We start from the raw sequence: 22,355 nt of genomic DNA on the forward strand, positions 1-22,355 counted from the left end.
AGTATAGGGCCATAAGGTGCATGCGCCTGTAATGATTTTTGACTACTTAAATGGCTTGTTCATAAATGGCCCTTTAATAATAATGGCAAACCATTTAGTAACTGGGTGACAAAAATAGGGAGTCATTCAAATGGGTCTTTTTTCCAAGTAAGATGTTTAATGTGTGGCATTCAGATGAAAGTTACATTGCTTTTATATTTACTCCATATTCTAACAAGTAGACTTTAGCGATGAAGTCACCCCTGTTGACCCTGTGTGTATAAGCTTCCCCATGTATTTGTCTTTTCCTTGGCTTCTCAAACAAGATGTGATTTTCATCAGGAAAGGTCAACTGGGGTATGTATCACCAAAGAATATTTAAGTATACACCTAGGATAAAACTCACTTGAGTACATCATACGGCATTGTGTATCAACAGCTTTGCAAAGTGTATTAGCGTCTTCTCTAGTCACCATCTCCGAGTTTCCTGTAAGAGTTTGAAAAAAAAAATGTTTATTGTTCTAGGCTCTTCGGCGTGACGGGAAACTGCGCTGCCTGCAGTAAGCTCATCCCTGCCTTTGAGATGGTGATGCGTGCCAAGGACAATGTTTACCACCTGGACTGCTTTGCATGTCAGCTTTGTAATCAGAGGTACTCAGATTTCATTTTGTCTCCTAAAAAATGGTAAAAGTCTCTTTTCTGGCTATTTATTTAACAGATGGGAATGATATCAGTACACTTTATTTAAAGCAATTACTCTCTGCATTTTTATTTTCTGCAAATGTTCATTCAGTGCCAGAAACGAACCACTGAGGAGAAAGGTCTCAAAACTGCACTTCTACGTAAAAGAAACCCATCACATAACAGGACATAATAGGAAATGAAATCAATTCTGTAAACTTTTAGTCTTCTTATTATTCATTCTCTTCCTTGTTGTTTTTCTTTAAACCCTACCCGGTTTGGCTCTGTGGATAGAGCGTTGGCCTGTGGACTGAAGGGCCCCAGGTTCGATTCCGGTCAAGGGCACATGCCCGGGTTGCGGGCTCAATCCCCAGTAGGGGACATGCAGGAGGCAGCCGACCAATGATTCTATCATTGATTGTCTCTTATCATTGATGTTTCTATCTCTCTCTCCCTCTACCTTCCTCTCTGAAATCAATAAAAAATAAAAAGTACGTTTAAAATATCTTTACTTTTTCATACTACTTCTGTGAGCAAATACATTTGCACCGAGGCAAATAGGGATTTGTGGCAGGTAGTATTTATCTTGTTGTTCATATTTATAGTTGCCTTACCTCTTGATTTCTGTTTTTTATTATTTTTGTTGATTTCAGAGAGGAAAGGGGAATGAGAGAGAGAGAGAGAAACATCAATGATGAGAGAGAATCATTGATCGGCTATCTCCTGCAGACCCCACACTGGGGATCTAGCCCACAACCTGGGTATGTGCCCTGACTGGGAATCGAACCTTGACCTCCTGGTTCATAGGTCGATGCTCAACCACTGAGACACACCAGCTGGGCTTGATTTCTTATCTTGAATTTTAACCTTGTTTTATATGTACTTTCTAAGTTGCTTCAAGTCTCTTTGCGAACAAGGCCAGAGATAGCTAATAATTAAACAATTATCAGCATTGGAGACGCAGCATTGAAGAACAGAGTGTTGCACAGTATATCTAAAAACCTAAATTCTTGTCTGAACTTTGCCCCTAATAATATGTTTGACCATAAACCAATATTAGCTCTCAGGACCTCAGTTTTCTCATTAATAACACAAGGGAGCTGGATTAGTCAATTGCAGAGAATTCTTTCATCTGAAAGGCTTATGACTTCATCCCGTTTTTCTTTATTGAAAGTTATAACTTTTATTTCCACTGGGAACTATATACTATCGGTACCTATTTTATGTGACAAATGCAGAGGATATTAGAATATTAAAATGCACACATCATTAACAATGTATTTCAAAAATTAGTACACTTGATGGTTTTAATGGAAATAAATCCCGTGCGAGTGTGAAAACACCTGGACAAAGTATGTAATCAGAAAATATTAGTTGTGCCCAGTTTTCAGTTATTGCAATTTGCTGTTTTACTGTTCAATGCAGCACCTTCTTATGAGGCCCTATAGAGCAGTAGAAAGAATATGATGTTACAGTGAGAACTGGATTCAAATTCCAGCCCCACCATGAACCAGCTTGTGACCTTGGGAATGTTAACCTCTCTGGATTTTGTTTTCACATCCTCAAAATAAAGACAGTAATGCTTGTCTTACAGATTTTGAAAATCAAATAAAATAATTTATATAAATACTGGGAATAGGTTCTTAGAAATTAGAATTAGAAATTAGAAATTAGGAAATAAAACAATAGGTTCTCAAAAACTAGTTCTTTTACCTTGATATTTATAACTTACTTTTACCAAATAATATTTCACTAACTTGGTTTTTATACAAGATATATAGCTCAAGCTTGGCCGGCATGGCTTAGTGGTTGAGTGTCGACCTATGAACTAGGAGGTCACGATCTGATTCTTGCTCAGGGCACATGCCCGGGTTGTGGGCTCCATCGCTAATGTGGGGCATTCAGGAGGCAGCCAGCCAATTGATACTTTCTCATCATTGATGTTTCTCTCCCTCCCTCTCCCTTCCTCTCTGAAATCAATAAAACATATTTTGAAAAGATATATAGGTCAATAATATCATCTCTTGCTAAATAGATGTTCAGAATGGGACTCAGTATACGTACCTTGCTGTATATAATTTGCCCAGGAAATAATTGAAGAAGTCACTTTACAACATCCTGAGTCTTCGCAACAAATGCCTGGAACCAACATAGTTTAATTCAGTCTACAGTGACATTTAACCAAAGATAAATTGTCAAATGCACATGTTGTTGTTTATTGTATGTAAGGATATGAATAAAGAAATACAAATATCCACACATCAATACAGACACAGTAAAAAAGTAGACACATTTATATGCATGTGTACATGTGTGCATACATGTACACACACGTGTATTAGCAGTAAATTTAAAATACTTCTGTTTACTTGTTACATTGATCCACTAATACCACCCACTAATAATACAGTTATCATCATGCAATAATAACATTTACTGCTTTTCTACTTATAAATGGTTACATATTCATAGTAGAAAACTTAGAGAATACAAAGGGATAATGAATATCATCTCATAGCTCACTATTCTCTCACTATTTTTAGAGAAAATATTTTAATATTTTGGTGTGTAGCCAGCTGTACAATTTTTATACATATATGACAAGTGATATATAGCATATACTTTATATTATAGGCACATTTGAGCGGATTAAAGGAAAGTAACAGCAAATAACCCTAATATTTAATATTTGGCTTTTTAATGTAATATAGTGTGCCTTTGTACCTGTCTTTAAAAATTCTTTTAAGCCCTGGCCGGTGTGGCTCACTTGGTTGAGTGAAATCCCATGCACCAAACGGTCACAGGTTTGATTTCTGGTCAGGGTACATGCCAGGGTTGTGGGCTCCATCGCCAGTAGGGGCCATTCTCTCTTCCTCTCTCTCTAAAAACCAATAAAAACGTATTTCAAAAAATTTTAAAGTTCCCTTTAAGGTGTTTTAAATTTTCTTGTGTTCAGTTTTATGGATATAGCTTCATATAATAAATCATCAGATGTATAGAAAGATGGCATCTCATTATAATTTTAATTAGCATTCATTTGCTTACTAGTGCCGCTTTGCTATTTCTTCTTTTAGGGAACTGCCTCTCTATGCCCTTTGTCCATTTTTCTATTAGGGCAGGCTTACCGGTTTTATTCATGTTCTACACCGAAAATTAAAACATCATTCAAGCGCTAAACCTAGGCTAAATTCTATTATGATGCAAAGTAATTGTAGGTTGTTAATGCTATTTACAAATCGTATTTTACTTTATTTCACCATTGAAATACACAGTTGCACTCACAATTAAGTCTGTCTCCTCAGTAGAACTCAGTCAAGTAAGACAAACACTCCTAAATTTTGACTCTAAAACTGTTCACATTCTTATTGCTGCAAAATACTACTCTAATATCATTATTAAAGCACCTCATATATTTCTGTGTTCGCTTCATTTATTACCTGCCACAATGGGACTGCATAGTTCTGGTTCTGCACAATTAGCACTTACTTACTGTCTTGTCACTTCAGCCCCAACAAGACAAACTTCTTTAATGCAGAAAATCAGCTCATCTTCATCAGCCAAGCAAAGCAGACAAATTTTGTCACTGTCAATCCAGAAGGCTTGCAACATAGGAGATTCTGCTTTTACTTTGACATTTCCTTAGGAAATCCCCTTTAATAAAGCCATATGCCACATGAGCCTCTACTTTCAGGAGCCGAATCTTTGTCATAGTATTGTTCCTTTTCAAGTGAAACCTAAGGCATAAAGGTAATTTATAGGCACTTTCCCTTAAGCAAACTTTATTGACAACTGACATCGGATCAGACACATTTATGAATTTTATTTAGCAGTCATTCCATCTTAACTTTTCAATCAAAATATTATGAATAACATAATATTTCTGAATGTTTAAAAACTATTGGCAATAATAAACTTTCAGGGTGGGTTTTCCTTGTACAGTATATACCTTCTCTGCCCTTTTTAGAAGGCTCTGGCTAAAAACATAGAGGTCTGAATTAAAAATCTAAAAGCTTCTCTATTTTGAAAGGAAATCAGAGGAAGGTTATTTCGGGTATCTTGTATAATAACTCGAGTCTCGTTTAGAACTGGAAAATTCTGTGTAATAGTTAATCTCTTAAAGGTGAATAATCCCCCTCCCCTTAGAAAATTCTGTAAACTAAGTGATGGTTTTATAAGAAAAGGAAACGACAAGCTTGTTTGTAATGGAATGGAGTCAAATATGTAGACTTGTATAACCTTTCATTTTCTTCTATTAAAGGATAAAAGCTTTGTGCTTGGCTCTGTAAGAACAGAGGGGAGTACAATTTAGTTTCTCTCTCAATGGTATTCAGAGCTAGGGGCGAGAGGGGACAGCAGGGGCCCACGGGAGAGTGTAATTGATGGGACACAGATCCATCCAATGGACGAGAGGTCCACGCTGGGAGTCTTAGGGCAGCATCACAGGATGATGTGCCGGGTTTCATGAAAAACCTCCCTAAGACTAGTTGGGACATAGGAAGTGTGTCTGGTCGGGGGTGGGGGAGATGAGGAAGCCAGGAAGCAGTGAGGAAATGGATTCCCAGACAGATGGAGCAGCATGAAAGGCGTGGCGCTGTGAGAGCCTCTAATATGTTTGGAAAATGAAAAGTAGCTCCGTGTGCTCAGAGATGAGATCAGGAATTTGGCAGGGATGGTAGTGAGGAATGGAGCGAGGAGCAGGAGATGAAATTGTAAAGGTAGAAAGTCAGTGACAGAACATCGAAATGAATACAAATTTAAATCACTGCATCTAAAAGACCTTTGTGATTGAAAGCTATTTGATCCTGGAACAAATCCATCTTAACCGATATTTATTGACCACCCACCCCAAGCGATAGTACAATTTATGGTGGTATTTCACAGGGATCAACAGAAATAAAACTCATGTCATTTTACCTCAGCACTACTGTCCAGGTTGGGGAACCTATTACACACTTACGAGAAAATTTGAAATGCCAAAGCAAATGAACGATACACTAATAAGTAAGTGCTCTGGGAAAGCGCAGTGCTCCCTGATCAGGGAACATTGATGGAAGGAGTGGAAACTGAAGAACGTTTAGCATTTAAGTTCCATGGTAAAAAGGAAGAACTGTCCCTGGCTAAGCAACATTCTAAGCAAAGATGAAAAGATGATCATTGGCAAATAATAATGAAAGCACTTTTTTTTTCTACTTTATAGATGTGGGAACTTATTTTCAGAGGTGTTAAGTAACTACCAGAAGTGTGAATGTATTCTGTCTTTACATGGTTTAAAATTAGTGCAACTAAGATGTAAATGCCTATCCCTGTGATTACACAGGCTGAGCCTGTTTTTTTATCGTTATACTAGAGGCCCGGTGCATGAGATTTGTGCACTCAGGAGGATCCCTCAGGCCGGCGAGCGCCATCTCACAGTCCGGGACTGCTCAGGGGATGTCCGACTGACATCCTTAGTGCTGATGTGCTCGCCAGCTGTGAACCTGGCTTCTGGGCTTCTGGCTGAGCAGCACTCGCCCTGTGGGAGCGCACTGACCACCAGGGGCAGCTCCTGCATTGAGTGTCTGCCCCCTAGTGGTCAATGTGCATCATAGCAACCGGTTGTTCCACCGTTCAATTGATTTGCATATTAGCCTTTTATTATATACGATTGCATTATTCAGACATTTTATTATTGCCTTTGCTATTAATAGATAATTTTTGAATGGGACTGATTCAATGTATCAAGCATTATAATAAGATGCTTTATTATATTCTTTTTATTAAATTTATTGGGGTGACACTGGTTAACAAAATTATACAGGTTTCAGGTGCACAATTCCACAACACAGTCATCTGTGTACTATATTGTGTGTTCACAACCCCAAGTCAAGTCGCCTTTCATCTACATTTATCCTCCCTATACCTTTCTCTACCTCCTCCCTCTCCCCATCCCCCTGGCAATCACCACACTGTTGTGCAGTGTCTATGAGTTTTTTCTCTTTTTTCTTTTTTGCTCAACCCCTCCACGTACCCCTACCCTGCCCCACCCCTCCCGATTGCTGTCAACCTGCCCTCCATCCATGGAGTCTGTTTTACATGTTCTAACTCATTTAAAACTCAAAATAACCCCTAAGTAGGTGTCATTATTGATCTCATTTTACAGACGAGGAAACTGAAGTACAAACAACTTAAGTAACTACTTCAAGGTTACACAACTAGGAAATGGTAGACTCAAGATCTGAACAGTGGCAGCCTGGTTTTAGTCTGTGGACTCGGAGCCCGTATGAGGGCTGTTTCAAAAAGGGTGTTTTATTGTCTGGCTACGTGGGTATAAATGTGATTAGATACAGTTGTGTTATAGTAAGGTAGACTTTGGCCAATTTCTAGCAGAACTCAGGATGCATGTAGTGTAACTTGGTGCAGAAAAGATTGTTACGAATGAAGTGTGTAATGACAACTGGGCTGTCATTGGGAAAAGACAGTAAATTTGTGCACAATTAATAGTGATGGGACAGTGAGTATATACCTGCACCTCTTACTGCAAACAAGGTAAATGTCTAATACCTGAGGATGCTCCATGGGAAAGTAAAGACATTGGATATATGTGTTGAATCCGCCTCTTTTTAAAGTGTTGTGAAATGGAAATTAGTTATAATTGACCATCACTAATCTCAGGGAAATAAGGTGGCTAAGTTAACATTTTCATTTCTTAGGAAGTATGTTACATATGGAGGCTTCTTAGCAGAGGCTTTTGATAACCTGCTGCAAACTACACTAAGCCCATATTTTATACAGATGATTTATTAACCACACTTATTTCCTGTACTTTTCAACTGTATAAGGCTACATGATTTCAACTAGAATCACTTCAGAAAATCTGGAAATTAAATGTTATTAATTCCAAAACTTCACGATTAGATGGTTTAAAAAATCTTTTTAGGCATCTTGACATATTTTTCTAAATAAAGGAAAAATTAATTGAACTGCCTATATCACAAGTAATGATGATTACTTTCAGTTTGCTTTCAGGAATTTTAGCCCTACCTATTAATATACTAACAGTGTTCTCTGGCCATCGCTGCTTTTAAAATATTTTTTTCTTTAAGTGCTACATCTCTTAAGGAGCTGGTTATATAGCATTGGAAATTAGCCTGCCATACAAAAATCACAGTTATAGATCATTTTGTTAAGTGTTTAATATATGCATTGCTGTTTCTTTAATTTCTTCATGCTTATACTTGAAACATTTTAAAGGAGGATACCAATTTTAATTGCATCCCAACCATAACTTGCCTTTAGCCATAGCTTCCCAGGCTGTTTTTTGTTTGAGTTATGTGTATAATTGTGACATCGCTCACCCATGCTTCGTTTCATCCTGACCTTTAAGTATAAATTGAAATGCACATAAAATGTACTTTATCCAGTTGACAATACATTAGTAACCAAATATTCAGGTAGGAATACTTCAGATGAATTCCATGTATATTACCATCTCATCGAATGGTAGGCAGGCCTTTTTTAAAAAATTATGAAAAGGAATAATTATAACACACACACAAAAAAAATCTACATAGCTTTGTAGCCTCATGCTTGACTGCCTCTAGGTAAAAGCATGGGTCTTGAATCCAAAGAACCCTGGTTCCTTTCCTTCATGTATCACATGCATCCTACCTATGAAACCTTGGGCAGGTATTTAAATTCTGGGAGAAGCCTCCAGTTTTTCATCTTTAAAAGGTCAGTGGTAATATCTGTAATCTAGGTTGGATGAAAGGAATAATGTGATCACATGTGTACATGCTTTGGGTTAGCACCTGGTAAGTACTTTATGAAAGGTGGCTATTATAATTACCGACATTCAACCATTGAGGTAAAGCTTTACATATTCCATTTCTACTCTTTATCATAAACTTGCAAAAGTGACTGATATTAGAGATAAGAAAAACTGAAGTTTCATCCTAATATCTTAAGTGGAAAGTTGAGATTTGAGCCCTATTCCTTACAATATGCTTCTCTACCTTTCATATATCTCTTATTATAACATCCCTACAATCCAGTGACGTAGCTGTTTTATCTTACCCTCAGAGAACTAACTCAGGAAAAGTATGAAATGTACTTTATATCTTTTTTTCTCACTCTGATTAACCTGAGTTTATGAACCTACAAATAAAAATTATCTAAATTTCCAGGCCTCTGAAGGTAAAAATGACATGATAGTACATGACACACACACACACACAAAAAAAAACCACGTTTTTATTTAATAGTGAATTCAATTAAGGTGATTGCTAAAAATTATGTTTAAAAATTAAAACAAAATTGTAGACAATATGGAGTTGAAAGAGTATTTCCAATTTAGTAGTTTTTTAGGGGAAAAAAACCTCAGTAATATCAGCTGGAGCATGAGTGTTTTACTGAATTTATTCTGATATTTTATTATAGGCTTCTTAGTTCAAATTAATTGCAATATTAACATAAATTAAAATTTTTGAACAGTAATCACATATATTATTCATGCTATTTTATATAATCTCAAAAAAGTTAAGTATTTTTTAAAATATATTTTTATTGATTTCAGGGAGGCAAAGAGAGGGAGAGAGAAAGATAGAGACATCAATGATGAGAGAATCATTGATTGGCTGTATCCTGTACGTTCCACACTGGGGATCCAGCCCGAAACCCAGGCATGTGCCCTCGCCAGGAACTGAACCGTGACCTCCTGGTTCATAGGTTGATGCTCAAGCACCGAGCCACAATGGCCAAGCAAAAGTTAAATATTTAAATTGGCTGTTAGGCCTGTCCTTTTCTTCAACATGTCTTAGTACTCAAGATAATCTGCAAAAACTGGTCTATTCCAACACCACTTTTTAAACACAATATTTAAAGTTTACAGTGTGCAACCAATAAAAAGAAGATGTACTTAAAATCCAAACTTGACTTTTCATTGCATCCAATAGTCTTGACCACACACAATTCCAGGATTTCAAGATCAGCACATGCTCTGTATTTTCAATCAATATCATCAGCAGGCAGTAATCCCTGGGAAAAAAAAAGTAAATTCCACAAATAAACAGACCAATCTTCTTTAAGAGGAAAGCTAATTCTTTTCAATCTACTTTTTTTATTACACCATTTTCCCCTCTATCTACTTAAGCTAGAATAAGGATAAATTTCCAAAGCTACCCAGTTGGAAAATAAATAGGTTCACTGTTTGTCTAGCATTTCAATCTTTGTAAATGTAAATCAGTCCAACTGCTCCTCATTTAAACTCTCAACTTCACAAAACATTAAAGGGTGGCTTTCAGTACACAGTTTAATCTATCCACTAAGATTTCTGCTTGAACATCCTTCGAAATAGACTATCTGATAAAGAGAGACCACTATCAAAGGTCAGTGAGGTCAACTTGTATAATTACAAGTAGTTTTACTGGGTCAACTCTACCAGACACTGCTGTTTGAAGGTTAAATTGTTACAATTAAAAATATATACAGATCTCCCCAGAGTTACTTTATTGTTAAATGTACCAGAAACTGCACAAGCATTTATTTCTGACCTTAATTGTATACAAAGTGTCACCGTGGGGAAATTACACAAAAAGAGCACTTATTTTGTTTTATTGCATAAAATAGTAATTAGCTCCTGGGCACTAGTTTATGTATCACATCAATATTAAGAAGTTTGTTCAGGTTATGCCCTTTGGTTTAATTGAAAGTGCTCCAAGAAATGACATTTACTATTTTATAGTTGATAAACTTGCTATAAATAAAGGAATATGGCCCAACATCAGAGTCTGGTGCTAAAACAACTTTCACTTCAGAATGACCACTTCCTAATTACTAGAATTTAATCACATTTTTATAACAAAGAGTAAAAGGAGGTTTTAAATGGAAAGTTTTAAAACGGGCTATTTTCTAATTGTTTGATTCATTTTAATACCTTTACTTATTTTTTTTTTGTAAAGTGGATAAGTGGCCAATCATGAAATCTTTCATAATCACTACAGTGAAATATTATCATTCCTTCTTGTTTTAATGATCAGTTCCATGTTATAGATCAGTTCCATTTTCTTTCTAATGTGGTAAAATAAAATTAAAAAATCACCTTTGCTGTCCTATATATTTTCCTCAATGTTCCTATGATTTTTATATATAAAGGTAGGATTTCAAAGTTCATGTACAATGCTTCAGTTGTTGACAATAAAGGGAACTTTCGAAGCCAAGTTTTCTATTTCAGGGAATTACCATGTGAAATTATTACTAGGAAAAGAAATCTTCAAATCTATAGATCTGAGTGAAATGGTCTTAACACATTTTCTTTTCCTTTAATATTTTCAGATTTTGTGTCGGAGACAAATTTTTCCTCAAGAATAACATGATCCTTTGCCAGACGGACTACGAGGAAGGTTTAATGAAAGAAGGTTATGCACCCCAGGTTCGCTGATCTATCAACATCACCCTATTAAGAACACAAAGCACTACATTCTTTTATCTTTTTTGCTCCACATGTATATAAGAATTGACACGGGAACCTACTGAATAGCGTAGATATAGGAAAGCAGGATGGATATATGAAATGAAAGGGGGACTGCATCTGTATGTAGTGATATTGCCCCAGTTCAGAGTTGAATGTTTATTAAAGAAAAAAACATAATGTACATATTGCTGGGTTTTTTGCTTGCTATTCCTTTTTGTGTCACTTGGCATGAGATGTTTATTTTGGACTATTGTATATAATGTATTGTAATTTTTGAAGCACAAATGTAATACAGTTTTATTGTGTTACCATTTGTGTTCTGTTTGCTTCTTTGAATTGTTGCATTTAGTACAATCAGTGTTTAAACTTACTGTATATTTATGCTTTCTGTATCTACCAGCTATTTTAAATGAGCTGTAACTTTCTAGTAAAAAATTGAAGAGCAAATCTCACTAATGATACACATATAGATAAAGCAAGTCTAGCAACATTAAAAAAACTAAAAAATAAAGACACACACAAAGCATTTTAAGCAACATTCACTATGATTGCCACCATGATTTAGTCTATCAGTGTTCTCTTTATAACCCCCTATTTTCAGGGGGTTAAGATCAGCTTTAAAAAATGCATAAAAATTTCATCTTAAAGCACTTTCATTTTATACCAACATGAAAAGTGCCACTTTTAGAATGACTTTAAAGCTTAACAGTTATCCTTTTAATATCTTCTGTGCGTGCGTGTGTGTGTGTGTGTGTGTGTGTGTGTATGCGTGCGTGCACATGCGCGCTCTTTACCTATATTACGGTTTTGCTGTTTGTTTTTTTCAGCCATTCACCCCTTATGTGAACTAGTGCCTTTGGGTATCATGTAAATTTTTTCCAAAGGGTTACTTTTAAAAAGTATTAACACAATTATAAGATAACTTAAAAATGATTAAATTTCTTGTACAAATTTTGCCCAGATCGCTCCATAAAAACTGAGTGTTTAATAACTTATGGCCTGATAAATTTCTGGCACTAAAAGGATTTGAGTGTGAATCTACTGAGATCATGATAATGCACATTGACACTATGATGATATTTGAGTAGTGAGGTTACTTTTGATCAGGCAACATAGTGCTCATAGAATCTTCTAGAAGAAGAGAAACAAAGGAATTGATAAAAAGCTGAGAACTGGTGATTATATATTTTTCTGTATTACATGCCACTTATTTTAATGTTTAAAAGTGAACACTATTTAAAGTTTGATGTGTCTTACTCTTGCTTTCTGTAATTACCCACTCAGTATACATCACACTTAAACTGAAATCTGTCATTCCATTTTTTAAAGGTGAAATATTATTCCCTTACCTACATGATAGCTGATAAAGAAGAAAATGTTCTAGAAGCAGAAATTATGGAGACTGATTATTTAGATTATAATTTAAGAAATTAAAATGAGTCTATAACACCCTCTTCCGGATTGCTCACATTTTGCTTCTTTGCTTCTGTTCCCTAGTAATAAAACTACATGTTAACAAGTTAACCCCATGAGGGCACAATGATGCCCATTTTTACCAGAGCAAATTTGTGCTGTGGTTTTTATTTTTTTTCTTTACTTTTTTCTTGATCACTTGTATAGGAAACAATATTTCCCAGTGTTATTTACATACATATTTTGTCCTGCCAATATATGTATTGCAGATGAAATTTAAGTGTGATACCTGAGTTCTTGGTTTTGGGCCAAAATATTAAGCTGCAAATAATGCTGGTGTGGATTTGAGTTGTTTTAAAAACAAAGCTTTATTATAGACATGCATGTAAATCTGGATATTGCCTCTCATTTTTAAGGAAATGATTCTGTGAAAAGTGAATGATATGTATTTTTACAAATGCTTCATGGTTAAGAGTGTTCAAGTCACATGTCCCCCAAATTTAAGATACACGCAGAAAATAAGATTTTAAAAATAGCTATTTGAGGCCCATAACATAACTATTATTTTAGCCTTTGAGCCTTACATTTGTTTCATGAAAAGACTTGCATAGCCAAAACTAAAAACACCGAAACAAAACAGAACAACAAATGGGTGCAGGGGAAATAGTGAGAAATGGTTTTCATAACACTGCGGCCCAGATAGCCCCCTTTAAGAGTTGCTTGACATTCATGTGAATGTACAATTTTAATTGTCAGTATCTTTTTCAAATGATTTTCTAAATATTTAACTGGTTTTGCATATGTTAAAATCAACATGTCAAAATACCTGTAAACTGGGAACAAACTGTTCAACTGTCCTTGGGACCCAAAGAACAAACCACGTTTTTTATTACCTTTTATTTTGCATAATCCTTTGGGAATTAATTCTTATGCTTTTCCTACCCAGGAAATTACTCACCTGGATTAAAGATTAAGGCCTTAATCTCCTTAGATTATCGTTAATCCCTATGAATTTGTGAAACAAGACAGAAATAGGCCCTTTTGTAACTAATTGCCCATAAAGAGTAGCATTTTTGACCTGAAGTATTAAGCTAATTGTCTTGACTATTCCAAGTCCCTGAATTGTTGTCAACTTTCCTCTTTGTGTTGTGTAGCCCTGATGTCACGTAGCTTGTTACCCGATGCCTCCAGTAGGACACCTCCAATGGAGCTTTGATTTCTCAAGCAGGGAGAGCTCCCTTCCTAATGTGCATCACACATAGGCTGCCTCTGATGAAGGACCAGGAACCTCCAGTTCACCAGAATGCTGGCTGAGTTTAAAAGCTGACCTGTGTTTGTAATGTCACTTTCATCTTGCTTAATAAATATCTGCTGGATTCTTTCATTCATTTTTTATATTTGGATTTATGTTTTTAATAAAAGGGGTATGACACTATTTGATTGCTCTTAATTGGCAAAATCTAGATGACATCTAGAAAGCATGCATTAAGTACATGAAGAAAAAAAAGTATGTAAGGACGTTGGCTTTTAAAGGGTAAATCATAAGTATAAACAAAGTAGCTCAAATGCTTTCTCCAAATTGTATATTTAAGATCTCTGAGCTAGGTAGTTTACTGCTATTTACTTTTGTGGGGAAAATAAAGCTGTCAAAATGAAGGTAGCAATTACTGGGTATAATTTTGAACATACATACAAATTTTAAGTGATCTTTCTGAAAGCAACTGTTGGCAGAATAAATTTTAAAATCTCTCTTCTCTGTACGATGAATTAAAGCAAAAAACTAAACTCAATCCTACATTTTCACACATGAGACGGTGTGCCTTACCTGAAACTGGGTGCTGAAGGTTTTATCTGTAGTCAAACCTACCATATACAATGGCTTCCTTTTAACTATCCCTTTAGGCAAACACCCTCAGAATAGTCACTTAAATAATTTCATACAAATTATACAGTTTCAACATGCTCAGTGTTCACTTCAGTAAGTTGCAGAAACAATCTGCATGTTTATTCTAATAGGCCATTGGCACAGAATAAATACAGTTTTAGCAAAAGCCTTTTGATGATTACGTTTTCTTAAAAACACCATGCTATCTAATAAAGAGGGAATATGCAAATTGACCATCTCATCCTGACAAAGATGGAGGTGCCCAGTCCCCTCAGCCCCACCAGAGTCCCCTAGTCCTTTCAGCTCTGCCAGGGGGGTGGCAGGCATGCAGTGCAGCTGGACCCGCCCTCAGCACCCCAGCTGCCCAGGGCTGGCCCAAGGCACAGGCAAGCCTCAGATATCAGCTGCCCAGCTGCCTAGGGCCGGCCCAAGGTGCAGGCAAGCCTCGGATGGTGGCTGCCCAGCCGCCCAGGGCTACCTGAGGCTCAGGTAACCAGGGCCAGCCTAGGCTTGCACTGCCGGCAGTGGCAGCAGCAGAGCTGTGATGGGGGTGTCGCCTTCCCCTGATTGTCGGGTCACCTCCCACCCCTGAGGGCTCCTGGACTGTGAGAGGGGGCAGGCCAGGCTGAGGGACGCCCCCTCCAGTGCATGAATTTTCATGCACCGGGCCTCTAGTTCTATATAATTAAAGCTTAATATGCTAAGTGTCCAGTGGTCAGGTTGGCTATTCAACCAATCAAAGCATAATATGCTAGCTAATAAGATGCTTAGGCTGCCCAACAGCTCACTATGATGTGCACTGACCACCAGGGGTAGGCAGTTGATGGTCAACCAGTCTCTGTGACATGCACTGACCATCAGGGGGCAGATGCTCTGACTGTAGGTTAGCTTGCTTCTGGGGTCTGGACAATCGGGACTGAATGAGATGGACCAGACATGCCCTGGAACCCTCCTATGGTCCCTCCCCAGCTGGCCAACCTCCCGTGTCCCTCCCCAACCCTGATTGTGCACCAGTGGGGTCCTTTGGCCTGGCCTGTGCCCTCTCAAAATCTAGGACCCCTCGGGGGATATCAGAGAGCCAGTTTCTGCCCGATCCCACAGGCCAGGCCAAGGGACCCCACTGGTGTACGAATTCGTGCAACAGGCCTCTAGTTATAGATATTTCTTAAATGTGATTTTAATGCAATTGAAGGTAATAGAAAGCCAACCTTTAATAGAGCCATGAATTCAAGCAGCATTTATTGAGAACCTACTATGTGACAGGCCTAACCCAGAGCACTCAATCTCCTGTTGGGCAGACTTAGGATACTTGGAACCTCAGATGACTTTAAGGTGTCTTTGTACTGATTTGTACTCATCTCAAACCTACTAATAATGAGCACACAAAAGCAAATACGATCTTCTACCTATTCAGCTTGTCATTGCTCTGAAAGGCCCAGAAAATATCTCAGGTAATCAATGTGTTCAGAGAATTATCTCACACAAATTACTCATTAACTCAATAGCACATAATAAAAAAGAACATCAATTAATTAATGAGTCACCCTCAGATCACTCTGATTACAAAAGAGCTCTGTTGAAACAGCGGTTATAAATGGAGCTGCCTCTCTTTCTTCATTGTTTGCAATTGGCCCATTATTTGGCTGAAACCAGTGTCATATTTAACACATGCCTGTAGGTAATTGTGTGATTAGTTTCATAAATGAAGAATTCTGAAAGTTGACTGCTTGTAAGACCTTAGAAATGGTCAGGAAATTAAAGAAAACTCTCATTTTTACAATAGCTTCACTTGAAACTAAGTTATTAAAAGGGTATTATCTATCCAAATGGTATACTTCTGCTACCAGCCAGACTATGAGACTTCAGCTCTTGCCTTCTTGAAGGAAAGGTTTCAATTAAGAGACAAAGTGCAGCAAAGCAGGCAAGAATTTATTGACCACAGCAAATGCACACCCAGGACAGTGAGACAAGGAAGGGCTTAGGTCAGGACCATGGTCGGCAAACTGCGGCTCGCGAGCCACATGCAGCTCTTTGGCCCCTTGAGTGTGGCTCTTCCACAAAATACCACGTCCTGGGCGAGTCTATTTTGAAGAAGTGGTGTTAGAAGAAGTTTAAGTTTAAAAAATTTGGCTCTCAAAAGAAATTTCAATCGTTGTACTGTTGATATTTGGCTCTGCTGACTAATGAGTTTGCCGACCACTGGGTTAGGAGAAGCCACAGGAGAGCCTAGGTGGGCTGCTTTGGCTAGCTGGGAAGTCAGAGAAAGGGGGGCCTTAGAGAGAGGTTCAGAAGGTTAACCCTGGACGAGCTGATGCTGCCCATTACTCCCCTGGTTGCAAGTCTCCTGGGATCCCTTAAAGGGAAGAAAGGGTAAAGGAAGGGCACACGCATGCTCCCTGGGGGAGAGCTTGCACAGGGACTTTGTGTTGAGGATATTTATCTCCCTTGCAGGTGGGAATCTTAAGGGAGGTCTCAGGGGAGGCTATCAATAAAATATTCATCAGCTTCCCAGGTGTGCTTTTTCAGGGTCATGGTCTCCACTGATTGGTCGGAAACAGGGCAGGAGGTCCAGGGGGTCGTTAGTCCTTGCAGCTGGTTCTGAGGCAGCCACAGTGTCATTTGTCTGGTTTTGCTGCCTTTTTTTTTTTTTTTAACTGAAATACAGCGGAGGCCTAGATGTTATCTTCAGGGAGGAAAAGTCAGGGAGCTACCCCGTATGACCAGCAATATGAAAGATCAGGGGTCCAATCCGCAAGGAAGGTTTGAAGGGTATGTGGGCGCCAGGTCCTTGTTGTCCCAGTTTTGCCCTTTGCTAGGCACCAGAGGCTTTCAGCCTGGTGACCTTATGTATCCAACCCATTGCCCTTGCCCTGCTCCTGTCTGTCTAACTGCCTATTACACTTCTACATTTATAATCACCATGTGAGACTTCCATATTGAACGTTATAATGATTAGCTGCTAAAACACTTAATAAAATGTATACTGCTTCAGAATACACATAATTTAATTTCAGTAACTTTCCACAAACACTGAAATGGGCATGACCATTTTTGTAACTACTTGGTGGGCCTGTTTGGGGAGGGTACTAGGGATTAACAGCAATTGGGAAAAAGATGAAAAGAAATACCAAATACTGCATACAAAGTCAGCTGCGAAAGTTTCCTATCTCGGTAAATACCATGCCAATAAGCTTATAGAATAATTATATCAGTTCCCTTAGGTAAGTCAGAAACATCTGCTGGTAACACATAGCAGGTGTTAACAATTACACATACTGAAATTTTTAAAAGTGTTTTTAATTAAAAGAATTTTTGTTTTCTGAAAAGGAAAATATGTTAAATTCAAAGATACTCCTGTTATGAGTGTGCAGAGCACGTAATGCACAAAATCGCAAAGCCCAAATCATCTTGGATCAACGAGGTTTCGTGTTTGGTTCAGATCATGGCAATCAAAAGTGAGTTAGAATTCATTGCACTGTTTACACAATCGGTATTCTGAGCTGAAAAGCTGAATACTCATGAAATTTGGATAGCAGAGCTGATTACAGAATATTTTGGCTTTATTACCAAGGTGTTTGCAGTTAACTGGACCAAATTTAATGGGCACAGTACAAAGAAAAATGGGAGCAAGAGACATTCAGACAACAGAGGATCCAAATCTTCCTTAACCCCGCAGAAGACTTTAAATCACCGAAAATAAAAGTCCATTTGTAGCATGTAACATTATCATATGTCCCATCTTCAACAGCTATTAATAATAGTTAACATTTACTGGACACTTAACATATATCAGGCAGTTTCCCATGCCCATGTAATTTCCACAACACCATTGTAACATAGGTATTATTACTCTATTTTACAAATTTTAAATAAAAGCACAGAGAGATTAACTGGCCCTAGGTCATACAGCTAGCAAATAGTAGACCTGAGATTTAAACACAGGCTTTCTGGCTCTAGGGTGTGGTCACTGTTAGAGGATTGTCATTATTATTATTATTATTTTATTATTATTATTATTATTGTTATTATTATTATTACAGTCATTATTTTCTGGCCAAGAACTAGAAGTTACCTGTGCATGAGAAAAACCCCAAATATTTTAGAATTAATGTCATCTTTAACTATGAAAATTGTGAATGAGAGTGATTATAATTTCCTAGATACAATCTACTTAGAATTTCTTTTTTTTCTACCACACCATAACGGGATTTATTTGAGCCTGCAAATAAAGGATATCAAGATTAGAGGATCCCTAGTATGAAGAGCAGTGTCAAGAACAAGAGGTAGTCAGAACAGATGAGAGGAACTCAGAGCAGAAAGCTGCAGTTTTCTGTATTCGAAAAAGCATGCTGTGGTGAAGTAAGGCTAGACTAGTCTCAGAAGTCAAGATAAGAAAATTAGTATGTCACCCGTCTTTGATATTTTATAACTTACTTCCATAAGATGATATGAAAACAAACTTAATGGGAGAAGAGCAATCTGTGTCAAGCTTTGTGTTCACTGGTCTAAAATACACGAGCTACATTCAGATGCTGAGTCCTGGTCAGCTGCCAAATAGCTAAGGAACATTTTAGTCTCAGAATTACCATGGTAAACCAGGCTAAAACAATAGTGGGCAAAGCAGTTATCCTCAAGGTAGTCCAGAGCAAAATTTGATCCAATACATTCTGATATTACCACACAAAAAAATCTTCCCGACATTCTTCCTTCCCCTGCTTTGTCTGATTGCTGCCATCACCATAGCTACTTCCATACACTGTGGGCCTTTTAAACCTAAATCATTCCAGATTAAGTGGGAGGGGGAACTTCCACCACACAAGAGACTTCTGGGAATTTGAGCTTAGAACTGTGATGATCACTGAAGAAGGTGGCCAAATGGGTTGCCTAAACAATGTGTTGGTCCTGAACCTAGGAGGCATAGTGCAACACGCTCCCCCAATTTTAGTTGTATAATTGCTTAGGTTAATTACAGCATGACTTGCTGAAATATCCCTAACACCCCATTTTTCACAGCCCAAGTTTGGTGGAGCTGCTAGGTTATCTTTGACCAATTATCCCTGTACTCTTCTTAGAATATCCTCAATTTAGTATGAGTAGTAGCAAGAGCTAGGAGAAGACACAGAGACCATATCTGAGACAGTTATTGGTACAGGAGGAAAACAAGGGGAGAAAAATAAAATATGGGAGAAAATAGGGAATAAAGGAGAGCCAGGTAACTTTACGGTAAAAAAAAAAAAAAAATCATGTGTGTAGCCAATAGTAGGCACTAAATTTGTTTTATTTCATTTTATTTTTTTGCCTGAGAGACTTTGGTGCTTGAAATATAAGGTGCACTGCTATTTATTCTTTGTTTAATGCTCAATTTATTAAATATGTAACTCTAATAAATGACGTTTCTCTAAACATCTGTACACCATTTAAACAGCTAATAAACCAAAACTTATAAGTTTAATAAATCAGATCCAACCATTTAAATATTGATTAGGATCTCAGTCAAATTTTTCTAAACATTTCAATAGAATCCCATCTAATATGCTTCAGGTACTTTAAAATCAGACAGAAATTTTTACAAAGTCCAAACTTATTTAGGAAAAAAATCTGTAACAAAAATTATTAATTAAAATTAATATTTGCTTCATATTTTTCAAAGTTTATGTTAATAGTAATTCCATATTGAAAATAGAAAATAACCCTGGCCAGTGTGGCTCAGTTGGTTGGGCATTATCCTGTGCATCAAGATGTTGCTGGTTCAATTCCTGATCCGGGCACATGCCCTGATTGCAGGCTTGATCCCCAGTAAGGGGCATGCAATATGCAAACAATTGATGCTACACTCTCACATTGATGTTTCTCTCCCTTCCTCTCTCTCTAAAAATCAATAAACTATTCTTTTAAAAAATTACAAAATATTGCAGAAACCGGTTTGGCTCAGTGGATAGAGCGTCGGCCTGTGGACTGAAGGGTCCCGGGTTCGATTCTGGTCAAGGACATGTGCCTTGGTTGCGGGCACATCTCCAGTGGGAGGTGTGCAGGAGGCAGCTGATCGATGTTTCTCTCTCATTGATATTTCTGGCTCTCTATCCCTCTTCCTTCCTCTCTGTAAAAAAATCAATAAAATGTGTTGAAAAAAAAATTACAAAATATTATCTCAACTAGCAGGGGTTGCAGGATTTGTGTTGTTGATTATATGAACCTTAGTTGGGGCAGGAGAATAAGCTACTCTGTCCAAACTTTGAGTCAGCACACATGAATTTAGCCAATAATCTAATAACCATTCTTTCTTGTTACATCAAAAGAATAATTTTAAGTGTAAGTCTTTCACATAGTTCATAATTTCCCATAACTCGATGCTTTTTCCCAAATTGATGTGTTAGGATTATTATAAGCTTATATATGTCATTAAATATCTTATTATAAGCTACAGGCTCATTTAGAGATTTTTAATCTCCCAAGAAATAAGGAATCATAATCTATAGTTAAATTTCCTATTAGGACATTCAACTAATCCTCTTTCTTGTGCATACTATTGGACTCTCTTTTGAACTGATTATAATGCAATACCACCTGTGTTGATTAGCACTTTGTGTTCTTGGTGTAATTTGACTTACAATTATCCACATTTAATCTTCTCTATTTAGAAAAAGAGACAAATACAAATTGACACTGAATAAATAAGTATACATTCAGTAGAAGAAACAGAATACATATACCATTATATTTGTGTGTTTTTGTTTTAGTTTGTTTTTATCTTTTAAACCCCTTCATATATTTCTCCCACCCAACTCACTGCCTCTGGCAACCACCAATCTGTTCTCTCTATCTATTAGCTATTTGTATTTGTTTAATTCCACATGTTAGAGAGATCATAAGGTATTCATCTTTCTCTGTCTGACTTATTTCACTTAGAATATTGCCCTAAAGTGTGTCCAGGTTGCTGCAAATGGCAATATTTTATTCCTTTTTTATAGAGAGATAATATTTCATTATCTGTACATACCCATTCATCCATTGATGGGTACTTAGGTTGTTTTCATAACTTGGCTATAATAAATAACTAGAGGCCCGGTGCATGAAAATTCATGCACTGGATAGGGCGGTCCCTCAGCCCGGCCTTCCCCCTCTCACAGTCTGGGAGCCCTCAGGGGCAGGAGGCAACCCGGTGATCCGGGGAAGGTGACACCCCATCACACATCTGCTGCTGTACTGCCAGCAGCACAAGCCTCGGCCGGCCCTGGTTACCTGAGCCTTGGGCAGCCCTGGGCGGCTGGGCAGCTGCCATCCAAGGCTTGCCTGCACCTCAGGCCAGCCTTGGGCAGCTGGGGGGCTGAGGGGAGTGGGGGACTCCGGAGGCAGGCAGGGCTGAGGGGACTGGGCGCCGCCCTCTTGTGGCTGTGGGAGCCGCCATATTTGAGGGTGGGGCAGTCAATTAGCATATTCCCTCCTTATTGGCTGTGGGTGCCGCCATCTTTTGCGATGGCGTGAGGGTCAATTAGCATATTTCCTTTTTTTTTTTAGATAGAATGCTGCAATGAACATGGAGTGCATATACCTTTTCAAGTTAGTGTTTTTATTTTCTTCAGATATATACCCAGAAGTGGAATTGCTGAACCATAAGATAATTCTATTTTTATTTTTTTGAGGAACCTCCATGCTGCTTTCCATAGTGGCTGCACCTATTTGCATTCCCACCAACATGATACAATGGTTCCCTTTTCTCCACATCTTTGCCAACATGTATTTGTTGTCTTGATAACAGCCATTCTAACAGGCGTGAGGTGACATCTCATTGTGGTTTTTATTTGCAAAATCTCTGATTATTAATGATGTTGAGAATCTTTTCATGTACCTGTTGGCCATCAGTATGTCTTCTTTGGGAAAAGAGTCTAAAATCTCTGATTATTAATGACGTTGAGAGTCGTTTCATGTACCTGTTGGTCATCAGTATGTCTT

General features: G+C 37.7%; 1 protein-coding gene across 7 annotated transcripts in view; it reads left to right on the forward strand.

The window, feature by feature from the left end:
* Positions 1-13,908, forward strand: part of LMO3 (LIM domain only 3) — a 58,822-nt gene extending 44,914 nt beyond the window's left edge. For 3 of the 7 annotated variants that reach the window (XM_080660989.1, XM_080660988.1, XM_080660984.1), the window contains exons 3-5: positions 505-630; positions 10,969-11,065; positions 13,675-13,908. In XM_080660989.1, coding sequence (XP_080517115.1) covers positions 505-630; positions 10,969-11,065; positions 13,675-13,680 — 229 coding nt within the window. In that variant the 3' untranslated portion in view covers positions 13,681-13,908. Of the gene's footprint in view, positions 1-504; positions 631-10,968; positions 12,562-13,674 lie in introns of those variants that run through there. The other 4 variants (XM_080660987.1, XM_080660986.1, XM_080660985.1 and 1 more) reach the window with 2 other exon arrangements.
* Positions 13,909-22,355: the final 8,447 nt, after the last annotated feature.

Source organism: Plecotus auritus, assembly GCF_963455305.1.
Source record: "Plecotus auritus genome assembly, chromosome: 3".
NCBI lineage: Eukaryota > Metazoa > Chordata > Mammalia > Chiroptera > Vespertilionidae > Plecotus > Plecotus auritus.